This window comes from Peromyscus eremicus, chromosome 3, assembly GCF_949786415.1.
Source record: "Peromyscus eremicus chromosome 3, PerEre_H2_v1, whole genome shotgun sequence".
Classification (NCBI taxonomy): domain Eukaryota; kingdom Metazoa; phylum Chordata; class Mammalia; order Rodentia; family Cricetidae; genus Peromyscus; species Peromyscus eremicus.
The window spans coordinates 66515686-66534337 of NC_081418.1; the positions used below are offsets into that span (position 1 = coordinate 66515686).

Here is an 18652-nt window from a genome sequence, read left to right on the forward strand (position 1 = left end):
TCACCCAGGCTGAGCAAAGTGTCCCTGTATAGGCCCCAGGTTCCAAACAGCCAGCTCATGCACTAAGGACAGGTCCCGGTCCCACTGCCTGGGGGCCTCCCAAACAGTTCAAGCCAATCAACTGTCTCACTTATCCAGAGGGCCTGATCCAGTTGAGGGCTCCTCAGCTATTGGTTCATAGTTTATGTGAACACCTGATTTTTGACAAAGAAGCCAAAACTATACAATGGAAAAAAGAAAGTATCTTCAACAAATGGTGCTGGCGTAACTGGATGTCAATATGTAAAAGACTACAAATAGAGCCATATCTGTCACCATGCACAAAACTCAAGTCCAAGTGGATCAAAGACCTCAACATAAATCCAGTTACACTAAACTTAATAGAAGAGAAAGTAGGAAGTACTCTTGAATGCATTGGCACAGGAGATCACTTCCTAAATATAACACCAGCAGCACAGACACTGAGCACAACAATTCATAAATGGGACCTCTTGAAACTGAGAAGCTTTTGTAGGGCAAAAGACATGGTCAATAAGACAAAAAGACAGCCTACAGAATGGAAAAAGACCTTCACCAACCCCACATCTGACAGAGGACTGATCTCCAAAGTATATAAAGAACTCAAGAAACTAGACATCAAAATACTGAACAATCCAAGTGAAAAATAGGCTAAAGAGCTAAACAGAATTCTCAAAAGAAGAATCTCAAATGGCTGAAAGACATTTAAAGAAATGCTCAACATCCTTAATCATCAGAGAAATGCAAATCAAAACGACTCTGAGATACCACCTTACACCTGTCAGAATGGCTATGATCAAAAACACTAATGACAGTCAATGTTGGAGAGGATGTGGAGCAAAAAAACACTCCTCCACTGTTGGGGGGAATGCAAACTTGTACAACCACTGTGGAAATCAGTATGGTGGTTTCTCAGAAAATTGGGAATCGATCTACCTCAAGACCCAGCCATACCACTCTTGGGCATATACACAAGGAATGCTCAGTCATACCACCAAGATACATGCTCAGCTATGTTCATAGCAGCACTATTTGTAATAGCCAGAACCTGGAAACAACTTAGATGTCCGTCAACTGAAGAATGGATTAAGAAAATGTGGTACATATACACAATGGAGTACTACTCAGCAGAGAAAAACAATGACAGCATGAAATTTGCAGGCAAATGGATGAAACTAGAAAATATCATCCTGAGTGAGGTAACCCAAACCCAGAAGGACAAACATGGTATGTACTCACTCATAAGTGGATATTATATATAAAGCAAAGAACAATCAGACTGCAACCCACAGAACCAGGGAGGCTACATAGCAGGGGGGACCCTAGGATGACTGTGGCTTATAATAAGTTTTGGTTTTACTCAATCAGTGGGCAAGCCTCAGTGAAACATTTCACTATTAGGATAAGAGAATTTATACTATATCAAGCTGATAATAGAAGAAAAAGAAGCCCCCTTTGGACCTAATTAACATGGCCAATTAAAATTAAACACCTCATCCTAACACAGGGTTTCCCCTTTACCTTTTATAAACCACCATTTTCCTATGGGCCATGCCTGTCTCCTCTCTATGCAGAGGCAGTCCTGTGTCCCTCGGGGACAAACACTCCTGCCCCCTTTCCCTTGTCCCCTTCCCCTTCTCCCTCATCCTCTATCTCTTCTACGGCCACATCCTCACCCATCCTAACACAGACCCCCCCTCTTCCTCTTTTCTTAACAATGACACCTGCAAGGTCACTGGCTGCTGTTTTTCTGCCTGAGTCACAAAGCAGCCACTTTAACTTTTCTTCCCCACTTAATAAAGGAGCTCTCGGTGAAAACAGGTGTTTGGGTGTGGTTTGTGCCTAATCCGGGGTCCGGGAGAAAGCCCCTGCTGTGAAGGGGGGTGCTGGTCTCCTTCAGTACCCCTCACCTAACTCAGTATCAGTTTTATTTTTGTCAGTGCCAAAGTGGATTCAAATGAGGAATGAGTCTGAAGAATGACCAAAAAGTTGAAAATGAGGCTGGTTAGAACAGATCACAAAAGTGAGATTAAGCATTAGAGACATGAAAAAGAATAAAATTAGTGGAAAATGTATGTGTAAAGCACTGTGTATGAGGGATGTAGCTTAGTTGCTAGTGTAAATATATGAACATTGCCCTGGGTTCCAACCCCAGCACTACATAAAACCAGTGGGGTGGCATATACCTGTAATCCTAGCACTTGGGAGGGAGGCAGGAGGATCATGAGTTTGAGGTCATTCTTGGCTATGTGCCAAGTGCAATGCCAGTCTGGGCTTTAGGAGATCCTGTTACAAACAAACAAACAATGCCACCCACCCTACCCCACCCCCGCAAACATTGTAGAAGATATAAATACAAAATACTCTCTTCTTAAAGAAGTTGTCATTTAGTTGATGGGCTATAAAATCAGCATGGAAAGATATTGACTATAGAGTATGGTAGGTATTAGCAGAGAAGAAAACAATTCCTGCTGGACTAACAATAATGTCTTATCTAGTATTTTCCAGAATTTATATGATTCCCCAAACTTTCCACATTTGTAGGCCAGCTTTACTGAAATCATACAGATAATTAATCAAAGGCCAAAAAGAAACAGTATGCCTCCTGTATCATCGAGACAGCAGATGCCAACAAAAGACAACTACTAACTAGAACAACGCTCTCCTGACTCGGGTCACCCTTGCGCAGGGGCCATGCCAATTTTCTCTGTAGCGTTCCAGTTTCAGTGTATGTGCTGCCGAAGTGAGCCCCGGTCTCCTGACTTAGATCCCAGCTATGTTTCAATAGAAACAAATTGTTTAGCTGAGGCCTGGAAAATAAGTAAACTTTAGACAGGCAGAAAGGCCATGGAAGCAGGGCTGGAGAGATGGCTCAGCAGTTAAGAGCACTGGCTGTTCTTCCAGAGGTCCTGAGTTCAAGTCCCAGCAACCACATGGTGGCTTACAACCATCTATAGCCGGCTCTGATGCCCCCTTCTGCACATGCAGAATAGAGCACTCATATACATAAAATAAATAAATAAATCTTGAAAGGAAGAAAGGCAGAGGGCATTCCATGGCTTGAATCTACTCAGGGAACAGTGGATGAGGGGAAGAAGTAAGGTTGCTTCCAGAAGACCTTCCTAACTCACTATATTTCCACTTGGGCAAAGAGGAACCCAAAGAGGAGCGACATGAAGAAGCACATGGTAGAGGCTCCAACTATTAGAACATGAAATAACGGGGGCAGTTGCAAGAATAACCTCTCATATTTGTTACTTAGGTAACAGATTTTTACCTGAAAGAATCAGAGGGACCCTTGATGCTTTTATTAATTTGCATGACTTTTTAAAATAATAGTTTATTTTTTTAAGTAATTAATTGTAAAAGAGAGAAAAAAAATCAGAGATCCAGTTAAAATGATTGTGTAAAGGGTTCCTTTAGACATACTTCAAAACACAACAGAAATTGTTTACTTTATTGACAGCTGTATGTCACTGTTGTGACCACAGGTGGCCTGCCACAGTGGTTTTCCAGGTAAAACTCAGATGTTTCCAACCTTCCATTATGAATTGGTTACCTAGCTCACAACTTCTTGGGTGCAAGAGCTACTATATGGAAGGACCTGGTGCTGCCTCTTAGAAACCATTTGGCCAATACATGGCAGCTACTATTATTTTCAAATGCCTAGATATGTTCTCTCATGATTGAAAATTTCCCTTTTATCTATGTGGAATTCTGGTACAGAGGTGAAGAACAGAGACAAGCCTCACAAACCTGAAATCTAACCATTGCATAGTCATAAACTGAGTCTCAGTGTCCCCATCTATACAATGGGCGTGGTGGTAGTAACAGTGGAAAATTAAGAGTTAATGATGTATCTCAAAGTGGTTTGTGTGCAGCAATTTCACCTATCATGTTTCCTTTTAGACTTTGATACAAATGTATTAATAATGACTAGAATGAAAATGGCTTACGAACTTTTAAAAAAATCTCCTATTTCTTCTATGCATAGGTAGAATTACTTAAATTACTTAATATATTATGAATCATGAGGATGGAGTTAGAGAATGCAAAGTATGTGAAATGCAGTCCTTCTCCAACGTAGTTTGAAAGACACACATAACTGTTTTTGTCTTATAATTCTGGAAATGTGCCATATCTTTCACAAGTATACGAAATCAGCTAATAAAATTAAAAAATGTGAAAGTTAAAATTGCACACTTTTCATCTAAATATAAACCATCCACCATGTGCACTTTTATGTTTGACATACGCGTTGTGTATGTACATGTGTGTGGCGGTGGGCACATGTATGTGAAGGGGCGTGTGCATGCATCGCTGTGGAGGCCCGAAGTTAACACTGGGTGGCTTCCTCTATTGTTGTCCATGTTAGAACTGTAGGCTAGGGTCTCTCATTAAGTTTGGAGCTCACTGATTCAGCTAGGCTGGCTGGCCAGGTTCACCTTGCATCATCCCAAATTTCTGTGCAGGCACTGGAAATCCGAATTCAGGTCCTCACGCTTGCACAGTAAATACTTTACACCCCGAGCCATCTCCCCAGCCCCCATTGTGTGTGTTTATAAGTGTAGTAGGTAAACATATATTAATTTTGAAAGATACTTACCTCATAATATACACCCTGACCTGGCCACGTCAATGCTTTTTTCTTTGAATCCATGGGAAAATCAAGCAGTTCATATCTGTAAGGGTTACCTGAAAATTGAAGCAAGAGTAGTTATTCTGAAGAGATCAGAGACCAGTAGAGGTGCAGCCCTAAGTGTCTGCAAAGAGTGACTGAGATGGTCTGTAGTGCGCTCTCAGCTGACGGCAGGCTGAGCACCTTTCCTGACAGTGCCGATAGGTCACTACATCCTCTGCTCTCCGTGCCTTCTTTGATTTTACTACTGAATTCATGCCAATAAGAAGTCATACAGTTTTGATTTCAGGTCACATTTTACCTCTTGTCTTCAGAACCGTTGTATCGTAGGCCTTGGTTGGCGCTGTAGGAGGAAAAGGCTGCTGGTTGCGGGCTTTGATGCCGTTGTAGAGGTCCTTAGGTGATGTGAAGGTCGGAAACATGGCGCCGCGGCTTATGTGTGTATGGTAGGGATGTTCAATTGGATACACTGAGCAGATTTCTCTAAGATTTATTGAGTAAATAAAAAACAGAGAAAGAAGTACAATGAAAAACCATCCAATATTTACTGGGATCCTTTGCTGTGGCAGATGCCGCTCTGTTCGCTGTGGAGATGGCCCAGATCATTTCTATACTCATACAGCTAACATTCTGTAGAATCTTAATTTTGCCAGATAAATCAAAACTAATTTAATTTAAAAAATAATCATACTTAATTATCGGTGAGTAGTTTTCCTAAATGGCTAATATAAAGCAGACAATGTTTTAATTTTACAGTTTGTAGGAAGTATAGAAAGACTTTTGGTGCTTTTAACTTCCACTTTATGTTTTAAGAAGATCCATATATTTTATTTATTTATTTATTTATTTATTTATTTATTTATTTATTTATTTATTTATTTATTTTTTATTTTTCGAGACAGGGTTTCTCTGTGTAGCTTTGTGCCTTTCCTGGATCTCACTCTGTAGACCAGGCTGGCCTCGAACTCACAAAGATCCACATGCCTCTGCCTCCCGAGTGCTGCATATATTTTATTTTATGGAATCATTTTGTGCATCTGACCTAGTAATGCAACATCCTGGACTGGCCTTCCAACCCAGGCTGCTTGTTTCTTTGAGCAATCAATAAAACATATACACACACTATTTAGAAATTAAACAAAATTGCTAGCACATGGAAGGAAAGGGTTCAAAAGACAGAGGGATCCAGTTTTGATCTTGCTGGAGAACCGGCACAGACTAAGGCCAAGTGCAAGAGCTGTGTGGACAAGGAGAAATGTGAGATCGAGAGGGCCATAGAATAAAGAATGGTGTATATAATTAGAATTCAAGAAAACAAGACCAGGGTTAGAGGTGGAATTTTGTTTCCTCTCAAAATCTGTGGGTTAAAAATCCTAACCCCAAAGGCCTTATATTGCAAACTAATTTGGGAATAGGATCCTTGTACATGTAATTAGGCAGGAGGGGTCACAGTAAAGTAGGTTGGGCCCCTAATTTGACGGCTGTGTGCTTAAAGAAAGCTAAACTTGTACACAGGGAGACATGCACTAAGAATGCCATGTGAGGACAGAATGGAGAAGACATATCTATCTGCTAAAGACAGCCAGCAGCAGACCCAGGGGCTGGCCCAGAGCAGATTCCCCGCCCAGCTCCCAGAAGGACGGGACCCTCCTACACCATGATGCTGTACCTCTAGCCTGCCACTTAGAAGCTCAGACTCAAGAAAGATGAACCCAAGAAATGGAACCCCAAACAAGGATTCTTCACAGGCTGTTTTTAATACCCACCCCCAACCTTAACCTGGATTCTGACAGCTTTTTGAGTAGCTCTTGCTTTAACTGAAACACAATTTTAAAAGGTTAGCTTAACAGTCTCAGGTGTAAGAGAACTCCAGTTGACCAAGAATACCTACTGCTCAGATCTGGTTTCTTTTCTTTCTTTTTCAAAATAATTTATTTACTTTATTTTTATTTTTATTTCATGTACATTCGTGTTTGGCCTGCATGTATATCTGTGCATGTGTGTCAGATTCCCTGAAACTGGAGTTGCAGGCAGTTGTGAACTGCCATGTGGGTGCTGGGAATTGAACCTGGATCCTCTGGAAGAGCAGCCAGTGCTCTTAACTGCTGAGCCATCTCTCTAGCCCCTCAGATCTGGTTTCTTATGCCAGTTCCTAATAGAAGGAACTCGTGTTTCTTGAGGTTCTGGCTGATTCTAGGAGTGGACAGGAAATAAGATGACCCAGAGATATCTTATAGTGCCAGAAAGTAAGTGAATCATAAAGGCAAAAACCCTCTCCACAGCCCCATGGCAGTGTGGGAAATGTTAAAAGAATGCAGGAACAGATTCAAAGAGTGGCTTATGGCCAATGCAAGATGCAAAAATAAGTGGCCTGGGATTACTTCATGAGTTCCTAAACCAAAACAAACATCCACAAGGGTGAAATAAGTGATTAAAGAAAAACCACCAAGCCAGGTGGTGGTGGTGGTGGTGGTGGTGGTGGTGGTGGTGGTGGTGGTGGTGGTGGTGGTGGCACACGCCTTTAATCCCAGCACTCAGGAGGCAGAGCCAGGCAGATCCCTGTGAGTTCGAGGCCAGCCTGGTCTACAGAGTGAGTTCCAGGACAGGCTCCAAAGCTACACAGAGAAACCCTGTCTCGACACTCGCCCCCCCTCCCCCTCCCCCCAAATAGTATGTAAAACTCCCACGCAGAATACTAGGAATTTTTTTTTTTTTTTTCTGAGACAGGGTTTCTCTGTGTAGCTTTGGCGCCTGTCCTGGATCTCGCTCTGTAGACCAGGCTGGCCTCGAACTCACAGAGATCCACCTGCCTCTGCCTCCCGAGTGCTGGGATTAAAGGCATGCGCCACCACTGCCCAGCCGAAAAAAATTTTTTATACAGAGACTAAAGTAGCCCAGGCTGGCCTCAAACTCATTGTATAGCTGAGGATGACCTTAAACTCACAATCTTCCTGCCTCTGCCTCCAGAGTTCTGGGCTTATAGACTTGTGCTGGGAATCAAAGCAGGGCCTTGAGCATACTAGGCAAGTGCTCTACCATCTGAACTCCATCCCAGCCCTAAATAATGTGTGAAGGTGCTTTGCTCTTAGAAGGCGGTGCAGAATTCCAGATGCCTTCCACACACACTTGCTTTCTTCTTAGAGCACACAGTGGAAGGAAGGACAAGAAGAGTAACTGCAGAGGGGAGGGGACGTCTGTAAACATTCCCGAGCCCAGTGATCAAGGGTCACATCGCAATAAACCGAGTGGAGTGGGGTAGCAGATAAACAGCATTTCTCTCTGTGGTCTTCCCAAAACACACCACTCCAGTCTTAGCACAAAAAAATAAAACCAGTCCAATTCCATTTGGGGCTATTCTACAAGTATTCTATAACCCTCAAAACTGTTAAGAATATCAAGACAGGGCTGGAGAGATGGCTCAGAGGTTAAGAGCACTGACTGTTCTTCCAGAGGTTCTGAGTTCGATTCCTAGCAACCACATGATGGCTCACAACCATCTGTAATGAGATCTGGTGCCCTCTTCTGGTCTGCAGTCATACATGATGTATACATAATAAATCTTAAAAAAAAAAAAAAAAAGAATATCAAGACAAGTAAAGGCTAAGGAGCTATCCCAGCTGAGAGGCTCCTGAGGAGACATGCCACTAAATGCAATATGGTGTTCTAGATGCAGTCCTGGAACAGATCTGAAGTGTGGACTTACTACAGTGCATCATTCTTGGTTCATTTGCTATAAAAAGCATGCTGCATGAACATAAGAGGCTCATGGTAGGGAGAGTAGGGGGTACGTGAGGAAATCGCTGTTTTAACTTCGAATACATATGTGAGCCTAAAACTATCCTAAAATAAAATTGCATTTTAAAAGACTGGCTGGATATAAATGAAGAGAAATAAATGTATCAGTGACTTGGACTTGCACCAGACTGTCCTCCAACAGTTAAAATGCAGCTTTCAGAAAAGCTTCACCCGTGCTTTTCCCATCTAAGTCATAAGCAATGGCATCATTTTTTCATTCTAATGGAGAGGAAAATATAAAGCACGTACTTACCCTACTGCTGAATTAGGTGGTTTGGGTAACCTAGAATAAAAACAGGACAAAAGTCCTAACTTCAGTTGGGGCTTTTAAAGGCTTGAATTCCTATTAGAAACTTAAGAATATTAAGATACATTCTGTGTTTAAACCACCTTGACATGTAAGCAAATTTTTATTGCCTTGCACAACGATAAGACACAGACATAGTATTTTCAAATCTCAGTTGTCTACTGATCAATTTTCCCATTGATTCTAACTTAGCCCTGCTCAGCAAACCTTTGCATTTTTTTATTTGCAGGGAAGGTTCAGGGGCTGAGGGCTCCTGTTCTTACCTCCTCTGCCATGTAGCTAGAGAGTCCTGAGAGCCTGACATCATGTGTGACACAATTATGTGTCCTAAAGCGACCCGGGTGGCCTGGCTGGGAGGATATATAAATACTGGGTGTGTTTTGTCCCTTTGCCCACAGCTGCTGGTCTCTCATGACAATAATATTGTGCAATCATCAGAGGGTAAAGAATAAAACCGGGCAACTTCCCAGAGGCTTGGATTTTCTGAATCAGTTCATTCTGATGGGGTGCACTTACAAACTACTCAGAACTCACAGGCCAAGAGATAATACCATAGTCCTGGAAACAAGCCCCCTGCAGAGGGAGAGTTATCCATTGACATTTAATACCAGCAATTATTTCAGCCTGTGCTCATATGACTCTTAAAGAGTTCAGGTGTGGAAAATAATTAGAATGTTATCATTTCACAATAAATTAGAAAATTTTAATATACTGTTTTAGATATCTTCCATGCTGGTTATATTCATAAGAAAGCAGCAAACCATATAATTGTATTACTCTATAGTGTATTATAAACATACAATTCACATGAACCATAACTTTTTAAAAATCTTTATATGGGTTCTGTGGGTGTGAACTGAAAAAAGAACTCACTTCCTGTCTTCCAGCCGTGCTGCTGAGGCAGAAATATGGGCGTGTGGGAAGTGGTGAATATGTGAATCCAGAGGATTTAGTGTTGCTAGACTGACTATTATATATAAATAAAACACAAATTGGCATCTAAAATGTCTCATGTCATAAAATTTGCTATATTTCATGACTAAAATGGCTGTGATTCAAAATGAAAAAAAATAGATGAAAGGAGTATTTTTAAAAACTTAAAAAGATACAAATCAAGTTACCAGATGTCCAGAGACACTATTTTCTTGACATCAATCCATTAATTTTGCCATGTTTAAGCTGAGTTAATGAAACGCAAGTGGGAAAAGCTTGGGCAAACACAAATTTTGGCTCCCTCTTGTGGCTCAATACTATATTGCACTAGCTTCTTAGAACGACTCAAGGGTTCAGTGTTCCTTCAGGGTTTCTGTAATTTGCTGTATGTTCATTGTCCATGGAGCTAAGATCATGGCATTTTATTTTATTTGAAAATAAAGGCATGCTTTTTCCGTGTACATAAGAAACCACTTTAAAACCTTAAATGATGGTGAGTTAACAAATACCCTTTATCCATAAAGAGACAGTGATTTTTATCAAGAGTAGGAGATTATAATAACCTCTGTCCTCACAAAATCCCAGTTTTGTTGAGGGCCCTTGACATTTTCAGTGACTCTTTAAAAGCATCTAACAGACCCTTACTAGACTGAGTAGGAGAAGGCAGGGACGTGGTCCAAGGTGACCAGCCCTGCTCTCCAGTAGTCCTTAGTTTTCACAGGTTTGTTTAAAGACCACACCTACCTGTTTGATTCATTTGTTTCCATTTCCTTAGTGCTGATTTATGGTGTGGGTGATCTTTAATATGAAGGGAAGCCTTGTTTCTATAAAAGGCTTCTACATTTCTCACATAATTCATTTTTACTTAAAATACTGTGATCTCACATAAAACAGCCCCTGCCCAGGACTTACAAAGAATCGTTTCCATAGACATCACTTTTCTTGTTTGGTGTCAAATAGTAGAACTGTTCAATAGGAAGCTTTCTGAAGAGAGAGCAAATTAAATCGAACATATTTTACATAACACAGCATATCCATGAGATAGTAAAGGACAAATAGATGAATATAGACATGAATATATAAAAATTCTATATAGAATATATAAAAGGTGGTGCTTTAAATTAGTTGAAAAGTAAGACAATTTCCGTAAACAGGATGGGAAAACTTAACCATCTCAACTTAGCACTTCAGAGGAGATCCTTTCAGTTATAGTAACACCTAAACAGCAAAGCAATGGTGGCAGATGCCTGCAAGTTCACCAGCAGAATGCTGAGCTGGAAGACAGCAAGTTCACCTTGGGTTACACAAACAGTCCTTGTTTAAAAAACTAAAAATAAGAAAGAGGGATAGGGATATGGATCAACGGTTAGGAATGTGGACTGCTCTTGCAATGGACCAGCACTTAGTTCCCAGAACCCAAGGTGGCTCACAACACCTTTGACCTCTGTGAACAGCTGTGTTCATGTGCACGTATCTACAAACAGACATGCACCATATCCATAATTTAAAAAGGAAAATACCAGCTGGGTGGTGGTAGTGCATGCCTTTAATCTCAGCACTTGGGAGGCAGAGGCAGGCAGATCTCTGTGTGTTCGAGGCCAGCTTGGTCTACAGAGTGAATTCCAGGACAGCCAGAGCTACACAGAGAAACCTTTTTTCAAAAAACTAAAAAAAATGAAAATAAAAAATAAAAAAGAGGAAAATACCCTCCCCCTAAACACCCAAAAAAGGGGCAAATCTATACAAATGTTTAAAATTTTTCATCAGTAAATAGGTTTTGTTTTGGAGGGTTTGTGTGTGCATGCTCATGTATGTTTGAGACAGGTCTCTTCACTGCTGAGAACAGCAGGATAGCTGGCCACGAGCGTCCAGGGATCTTCCTCTTTCCATCTCCTCCCTTGCCACAGTAGTGCTGGGATGTGAGATGCACACCACTGTGTCTGCTTCGGGAGACGGAACTCATGGCCTCTTACCTGGGTGGCAAGTGCTTTAACTACTGAGGCGTGTCCCTACCATAGAGTTTAGATATTCGAAATTTTGACTATAAAGAACAAAAAGAATCTATAAGTGAAATAAAAACCAAATACATAAAGAATAAGAGCTAAAAAAGAAATACAAAAGCTGTTACATAAAACAAACACAAACGTATCCAAATAACTAGTAATCAAAGAAATATATTCTCAGAATCGTGAGAATGGGTTGACTCATAGAACGGACGAAACTGTTTAGCTGGAAAACATGGTACAGAGGCAGAGGCACAAGAAAATGGATGCTTTCAGACACTATTACAAGAATATAAATCATTTGGGTCACACATGCTAAATTAAAAACACTTAGATGTCACGACCCAGAACTTCCACTTAGTATTTGTTCTAGAGAAACATTCATGATGAGCTGACAAAGCCCTATGTAAGGCAGTTAGTTCATTATGGTACAGTTAAAGTAAAAGAATATGTGAGTGTCTCATCTCTGACTCATATGAATTGTGGATATTGAGATTAAAATAAAGTAGATCTGTTTACTATCTGGATTGTAAAGAAGAAAAAAAAACCAGTTGTTTAATACTGTGACCATATGGGTCCATGCATTAACAAAAACCCACCATATATTTTCACAGGCACACAAAGAATTGTTATTAGGGCCGGGCGCGGGTGGTGGTGGCGCATGCCTTTAATCCCAACACTCTCTGTGACTTCAAGGCCAGCCTGGTCTCCAAAGCGAGTTCCAGGACAGGCGCAAAGCTACACAGAGAAACCCTGTCTCGAAAAACCAAAAAAGAAAAAGAAAAACAAAAACAAAAACCAATTGTTACTAGGAACCAAGGAGTAAAAGGCGTGGAAGGAGGCTCTCGTATGGAGGTGGTGCTTCCCTCTAAGAAGGGGAGTGGGCTGTAGGGGTGTGGTCAAGGGAGTCTGGGCCTCCCGGGGAATGTTGTTCTATGAGCTCAGTGCTCACTGTAGTCACCCAGTATCTTCTGAACCCACCCCTTACTTCTCCAGTCATCTCATCACCAACAACAGTTACTCACCTGAGAAATCAAAGTCTAGTGCAGAAGTGGGTGACTGGTGGACTTAAGATCCACATCGGCACCCTGCATTTTACCTTGCCACAGGGCAAGTTCCAAAAGTGGGAAGTAAGCAAAATGAAGGTCCTGTAGCTCACACACCTCAACACTATACCCATGCTACCCATGGTGCAGCGCCCTCTTTCTGAGAGGGGAGAACTGAAAGGGTTTTGTGAGCACCAAATCTGTTCAGATGTCTGTTGGACTCTACAGGAGTCTTTGACTGTTAGCCCTTTGACCTCTCTAGGTTTTTTTTTTTTTCCCTTACTAATATGAATTCTGCTCTCATCTCTTCAGACTGGAGAACTGCAGCTTTTGTGGGCTCACCTTGCCTCAGGTGTATCTGGACTGTAGGGCTGGGATTAGATATGACTCGTCCAATATTCGTCTCCCCACCCCCTTGGTCTCCCACTCTTTCAGGAAAATCATGGGATGAATGTGGTGGCTTTATTCCACTTGTCACAGCTAATGGCTGTTCAGAGGTGAAGAGCAGAGAAGCTAAGCATCTTGCCATCTGTGGGGCAAAGAACTGCTTGGCTCCAAATGCTTTCTGGAAGACATTAAGTCAGAGCCTGGAATAAATTATGCAGAATTTTCTTTCCTTGGTTGGCTCCTATTAATAGCATAAGTTTTTTTTTAATTATTCTTATTGTTTTGTTCTTGTCTGGTGATACATTTTGCATCTGTTTTATCTTTTAGACTTTAGAAGCTTTGCTTCATGTAGTCACATTCACTTTTAAGCACCACCACCATTACCATTAAAGAAAGACCATCAAGAAAAAGTTCACAAATCCTTTCATTCACAGAGTACTACAGCTCCACTTAATAGCTTCTTATCATTTGACAGCAGTTTAATGAAGAATCTTACTTTTTTATAGAGAAATCAACAGTTTTGATACTTGTCTACACTTACAAATAAATAAACTCATATCCGAGAGTGAAAACAAGACCATGCCTTTTTCATTACTCTGTTGATTTTATTCCTTTAGCGAATGGGTGAAATGGGAGATAACTGACCCCAGGTAGAATTTCTGAAGCTTACACACTGTGGCTGAGAATGTTGTTCCTTAGATGGAGTCGTGTCAGGAGGGTTGGGAGAGCAATGGTTTCTCCCACACATGACCTGCTCTGCAGACAGTTACCCTTCCTTTAGCTCTGCTCTTTCTGTTTCTTCGCTTCAGATAACCTCACCATGCCATTTCCTAAGGGGCAGGTACTGGGGAGTTAGTGAGGAAAGAAGGAGCCTACCCTGGGCTAGTCTGCTGTCTGGGGCTGGGATACACACTGACTAAATCCTGCTTAGGGAAGAAGGGTTTATTTATTACATCTCACAGGTTAGAGTCCACCATTGGGGGAAGTCAGGGAGGACTCAAGGGAGAACCTAGAGGGAGGAACTGAAGCAGAGAGCACACAGGGGGCGCTGCTCACTGGCTTGCTGCTCCCCCTGACTCACGCTCAGCTTGCTCTCTTATGCAGCCCAGAACAACCTGCCTAGGGTGACACTGCCCAGTGGGTTGGGCCATCCCACATCGATCACTCATAAAAAATTGCCCCCACACTTAAAGTTCTTGTCATATAGGTCCTTCACTTGCTTGGTTAGTATTACCCCAAGGTATTTTATGTCATTTGTGGCTATAGTAAAGGGTGATGTATCTCTGATTTCCTTCTCCGCTTTTTTGTCCATTGTATATAGGAGGGCTACTGATTTTTTGGAGTTGATCTTGTATCCTGCTATGTTGCTGAAGGTGTTTATAAGCTGTATCAGTTCCTTGGTGGAATCTTTGGGGTTGCTCAAGTATACTATCATGTCATCTGCAAATAGGGAAAGCTTGACTTCTTCCTTTCCAATTTGTATCCCCTTAATCTCCTTATGTTGTCTTATTGCTCTGGCTAGAACTTCAAGTACTATATTGAATAAGTATGGGGAGAGCGGACAGCCTTGCCTCGTTCCTGATTTTAGTGGAATTGCTTTGAGTTTCTCTCCATTTAATTTGATGTTGGCTGTTGGCTTGCTGTAAATTGCCTTTATTATGTTTAGGTATGTTCCCTGTATTCCTGATCGCTCCAAGACCTTTATCATGAAGGGGTGTTGGATTTTGTCAAATGCCTTTTCAGCATCTAGTGAGATGATCATGTGGTTTTTTTCTTTGAGTTTGTTTATATGGTGTATCACATTGACAGACTTTCGAGATCCATGACTAGGCCCCAGGTGGATCTCTGGGAGTCCAATTAGCGAGAATGAGGAGGGTTTATATGAGAGAGAATTGTTGAGACCAAGGTCGGATAAAGCACAGAGACAAATAGCCAAACAAACGGAAACACATGAAATATGAACCAATGGCTGAGGGGTCACCAACTGGATCAGGCCCTCTGAGTGGGTGAGACAGTTGATTGGCCTGATCTGTTTGGGAGGCATCCAGGCAGTGGGACCGGGTCCTGTGCTCATTGCATGAGTTGGCTGTTTGAAACCTGGGGCCTATGCAGGGTCCCTTGGCTCAGCATGGGAGGAGGGGACTGGACCTACCTGGACTGAGTCCACCAGGTTGATCTCAGTCTGTGGGGAAGGCTTTGCCCTGGAGGAGATTGGAATGGGGGGCGGGCTGGGGGGAAGGTGAGGGGGGCGGGAGGGGGGAGAACAAGGGAATCTGTGGCTGATATGTAGAACTGAATTGTATTGCAAAATAAAAATTAAAAAAAAAAAAAAACCTCAAAAAAAAAAAAAAATTGCCCCCACACATGCCCACAGGCCAACTGCATAGAAACAGTTCCTTAATTGGAGTTCCCCTCTCACAGATGTTAAGTTGACAAAGAATAACCAGCACACATCCCCACAAGGAGTGGGTGAACTGTGGCACCACAGAACCCCAGTGAAATGCCCTCCCCACCCAGGGGAGGTGATATGTGGTTTCAATCTTTTTATGAAATAATTGAGGCTTGACCCATCAAAGAGCCGGAAAATATTTTGTACAAAAGGCTCTTTCAGAGAGAAAGAAAAGTACGGTAAGAAAAGACAGTCTTTTTTATGGAAGAAGAGAAATCATATTCGACAGTTGTTTGCCAAGCTATTTGCAGTATTCGAGAAGACTCAGCAAGATGTTTTCAAGAGAAAAGTATGCTAAAATAGCAACGTTGACATAAAAGGGCACGAGAAAACAGATACGTTAACCCAGACTCTGGGTCAGGGAAGAGTGACGTTACTAACGGAGAGTGCTCCATCTCCAGGGTCTTGGGGCTGTGTCCACTCACAACAGGGAACCTCGACATTGAAACTGGACTTCTCTGGATGTTTAAAACTAGTCTTTCTGGCTCTCCTTTACACCCTAGAGTTCTGTGTGAATGCCTCTAATTCTCTTAGAATATTGTTACCACCCCCCCCCCCTTTTGGTTTTGGTTTTTTGAGATATCCTGGAACTTGATTTGTAGACCAGGCTGGCCTTGAACTTACAGAGATCCATCTGCCTCTGCCTCCTGAGTGTTGGGATTAAAGGTGTGAGCCACTACGCCTGGCATAATTGTGCACTTCTAACATACAAATGTTGGGGGCCACAGCTGTGCATTCCTCAAAGTTATAATCCGGTTGCTGAGCCAAAGCTTGCTATGTTCAAGTTATGGAACAGACCGGGAATAAATGGGTAAATCAATAAAATGAACAGGTGGAAGTACTTGGGGCTTTAGCACCAAACCAACCTGGGGTCAAATCCCTCTTCTGCAGATTTGCAGTGTCTAGCTCAAGGGAAGAAGGACAGCTGGAGTTTATAAAGGCATAACCAACTACAGCTACACCAGGGTTAACCAAGTACAGCCACAGCAGAGTTAACCAAATACAGCCACAGCAGGGTTAACCAAGTACAGCCACAGCAGGGTTAACCAACTACAGCTACACCAGGGTTAACCAAGTACAGCCACAGCAGGGTTAACCAAGTACAGCCACAGCAGAGTTAACCAAGTACAGCCACAGCAGGGTTAACTAACTACAGCTACAGCAGAGTTAACCAAGTACAGCCACAGCAGGGTTAACCAAGTACAGCCACAGCAGGGTTAACCAACCACAGCCACAGCAGAGTTGAGAGTGGAGTCGTAAAGAAAGTCTGGTGAACAGTGTTCCAACTTGAGGTCCTCACAGTCTGTAATGTGTGTTGATCTCTGGATCTTCCCACTTGGTCTCTGCTGGGCCTTGTTATCTGTTGATGCTTAGAGAAGGTCACTGGCTGCACATGGCCCTGTTATTAACATTTCATTGTCTAGTTGTGGCTTATCTTTCCTAATTTATTTCTTTTACATGCTTTAGAATACCAAGAGACTAGTTACCTAGACTGTTAGTAAACCAGGCAACTGGGAGTGTTAGATAAGGCAGGAAAGAAAGTGGGTTCTGTACCATGGTTTTATGGATTCCATTCTGGGTAAATATAATAACCTTTAGCAAATAATGAGGCATTTAATTTAATTTGCTGCTTGCCTTTTTTTTTTTTTTTTTTAAACCTAGGGCTTTGTGCATGCTAGGTAAGTTTTTCACCTCTGAACATTGAACCATATCCTGAATCCTTTTTTTCTTTCTTTTATGTTCTGTTTTTGAAACAGGGTCTTTCTTACTAAGTTGCCCAGGCCTTGGATTTCTGATCCTCCTGCCTCGGCCTCTTAGTCAGTTTGGATTACATGCTGTGCTGTGCCACCAGGCCCAGGCTCCTTTAGTTTTGTGTTTTGAATATTCTTGCTGAAGGAATGACTTTATAGTTTCTTACTTAAAAATATGGGCTAGCCAGTTATTCAGTAGGTAAAGGTGCCTGCTGCCAAGCCTCACAAATTCCTGCAACCCACACAATAGTATAGTAGAAGAAGAGAACCAACTTTCCTTGTCCTCTGACCTCCATGCACCCCATCCCAGACACATATGGGAAAAAACAATCAGCCTGGAAATAGTGCCCTGCAGGTTCAAATACTTAAGAATGAACTAGAAAACGGTAGCAGACCTGAACATCTGTACAAATTGGGGTGAGCTGTTTGGTCAAGCGAGAACATTTTTAACTTAGTCTACCTTTCATCACACTTAGTTTTAATTTTTATTTTATGTGTATGGCTGTATGTGCCTGCATGTATGTCACACATCACACATGTACAGTACCTGTGTAGTCCAGAAGAAGGAGTGAGATCTCCCAGAACTGGAGTTACAGATGGTCGTGAGCTGCCATGTGGGTGCTGGGAACCGAACCCAGGTCCTCTGGAAGAGCAGCCAGTACTCTTAACTGCTGAGACACCGCTCCAGTCCTCATTTGGTTTTAGATAAGCGAGGAATTAATCATGATTTCTAATCACAATACCTTAATATCTCAAATGGCAGCAACATAAAACAAAATGGACAGACTTACCATTGACTTCACAAGTGGGAAGCACAGAATTAGTTTTTCTGTCTTTTCATAAACAGTAAAAGAAGTGCAGAAGCAGATACGTTAATAAGAACTAACACTAAAAAGAAGAAATGGTTAATGAAGACCTTATGAACATTGGGAACTTCTCTTACTTTGGCCAGATCTCTCCACCAAATCCATAATGCTGATGTCCTTTGCCCATGACGCGGGGAGGCTCGCATTTTGGCCTGTGTTCTTCAGGAAGAGCAACTGGAATAATGCCACCATACTCCCTTTCGGCACCCCAGGGAAGCCTGCATTGTGGCATTGATGCCCTCAGCTCCTGATACCTGTGGGAAATGACAGACTGCTGACACTGTTCGGCTGTACCTTGAATCCCTTTCACTTATTAGAGTTTAGGTCATGTTTTTCAGAATACAGAATTCTAAGATTATGATACATTCTGATAAAGGGATAAGGTTAGCCATCACCCACAAATTTGTGTTTATTTTGTAAAAACAGCTTAATCGAGATATAATTCACATGCCATAGAA

At 42.0% G+C, this 18652-nt stretch overlaps 1 protein-coding gene and 1 non-coding gene across 2 annotated transcripts in view; both read right to left on the reverse strand.

Annotated features, from left to right (window-relative positions):
• Positions 1-18652, reverse strand: part of Spmip4 (sperm microtubule inner protein 4) — a 39141-nt gene that overhangs the window by 12913 nt on the left and 7576 nt on the right. The window contains exons 3-7 of the mRNA XM_059257834.1: positions 18272-18448; positions 10605-10676; positions 8706-8735; positions 4959-5140; positions 4625-4713 (exon numbers count right to left, since the gene is read on the reverse strand). Of these exons, the coding sequence (XP_059113817.1) occupies positions 4625-4713; positions 4959-5140; positions 8706-8735; positions 10605-10676; positions 18272-18448 (550 nt within the window). The remainder of the gene's footprint in view (positions 1-4624; positions 4714-4958; positions 5141-8705; positions 8736-10604; positions 10677-18271; positions 18449-18652) is intronic.
• On the reverse strand, positions 2662-2769 carry LOC131907521 (U6 spliceosomal RNA). Its single transcript, XR_009378429.1, has one exon. It is a non-coding gene; the product is annotated as a U6 spliceosomal RNA (small nuclear RNA).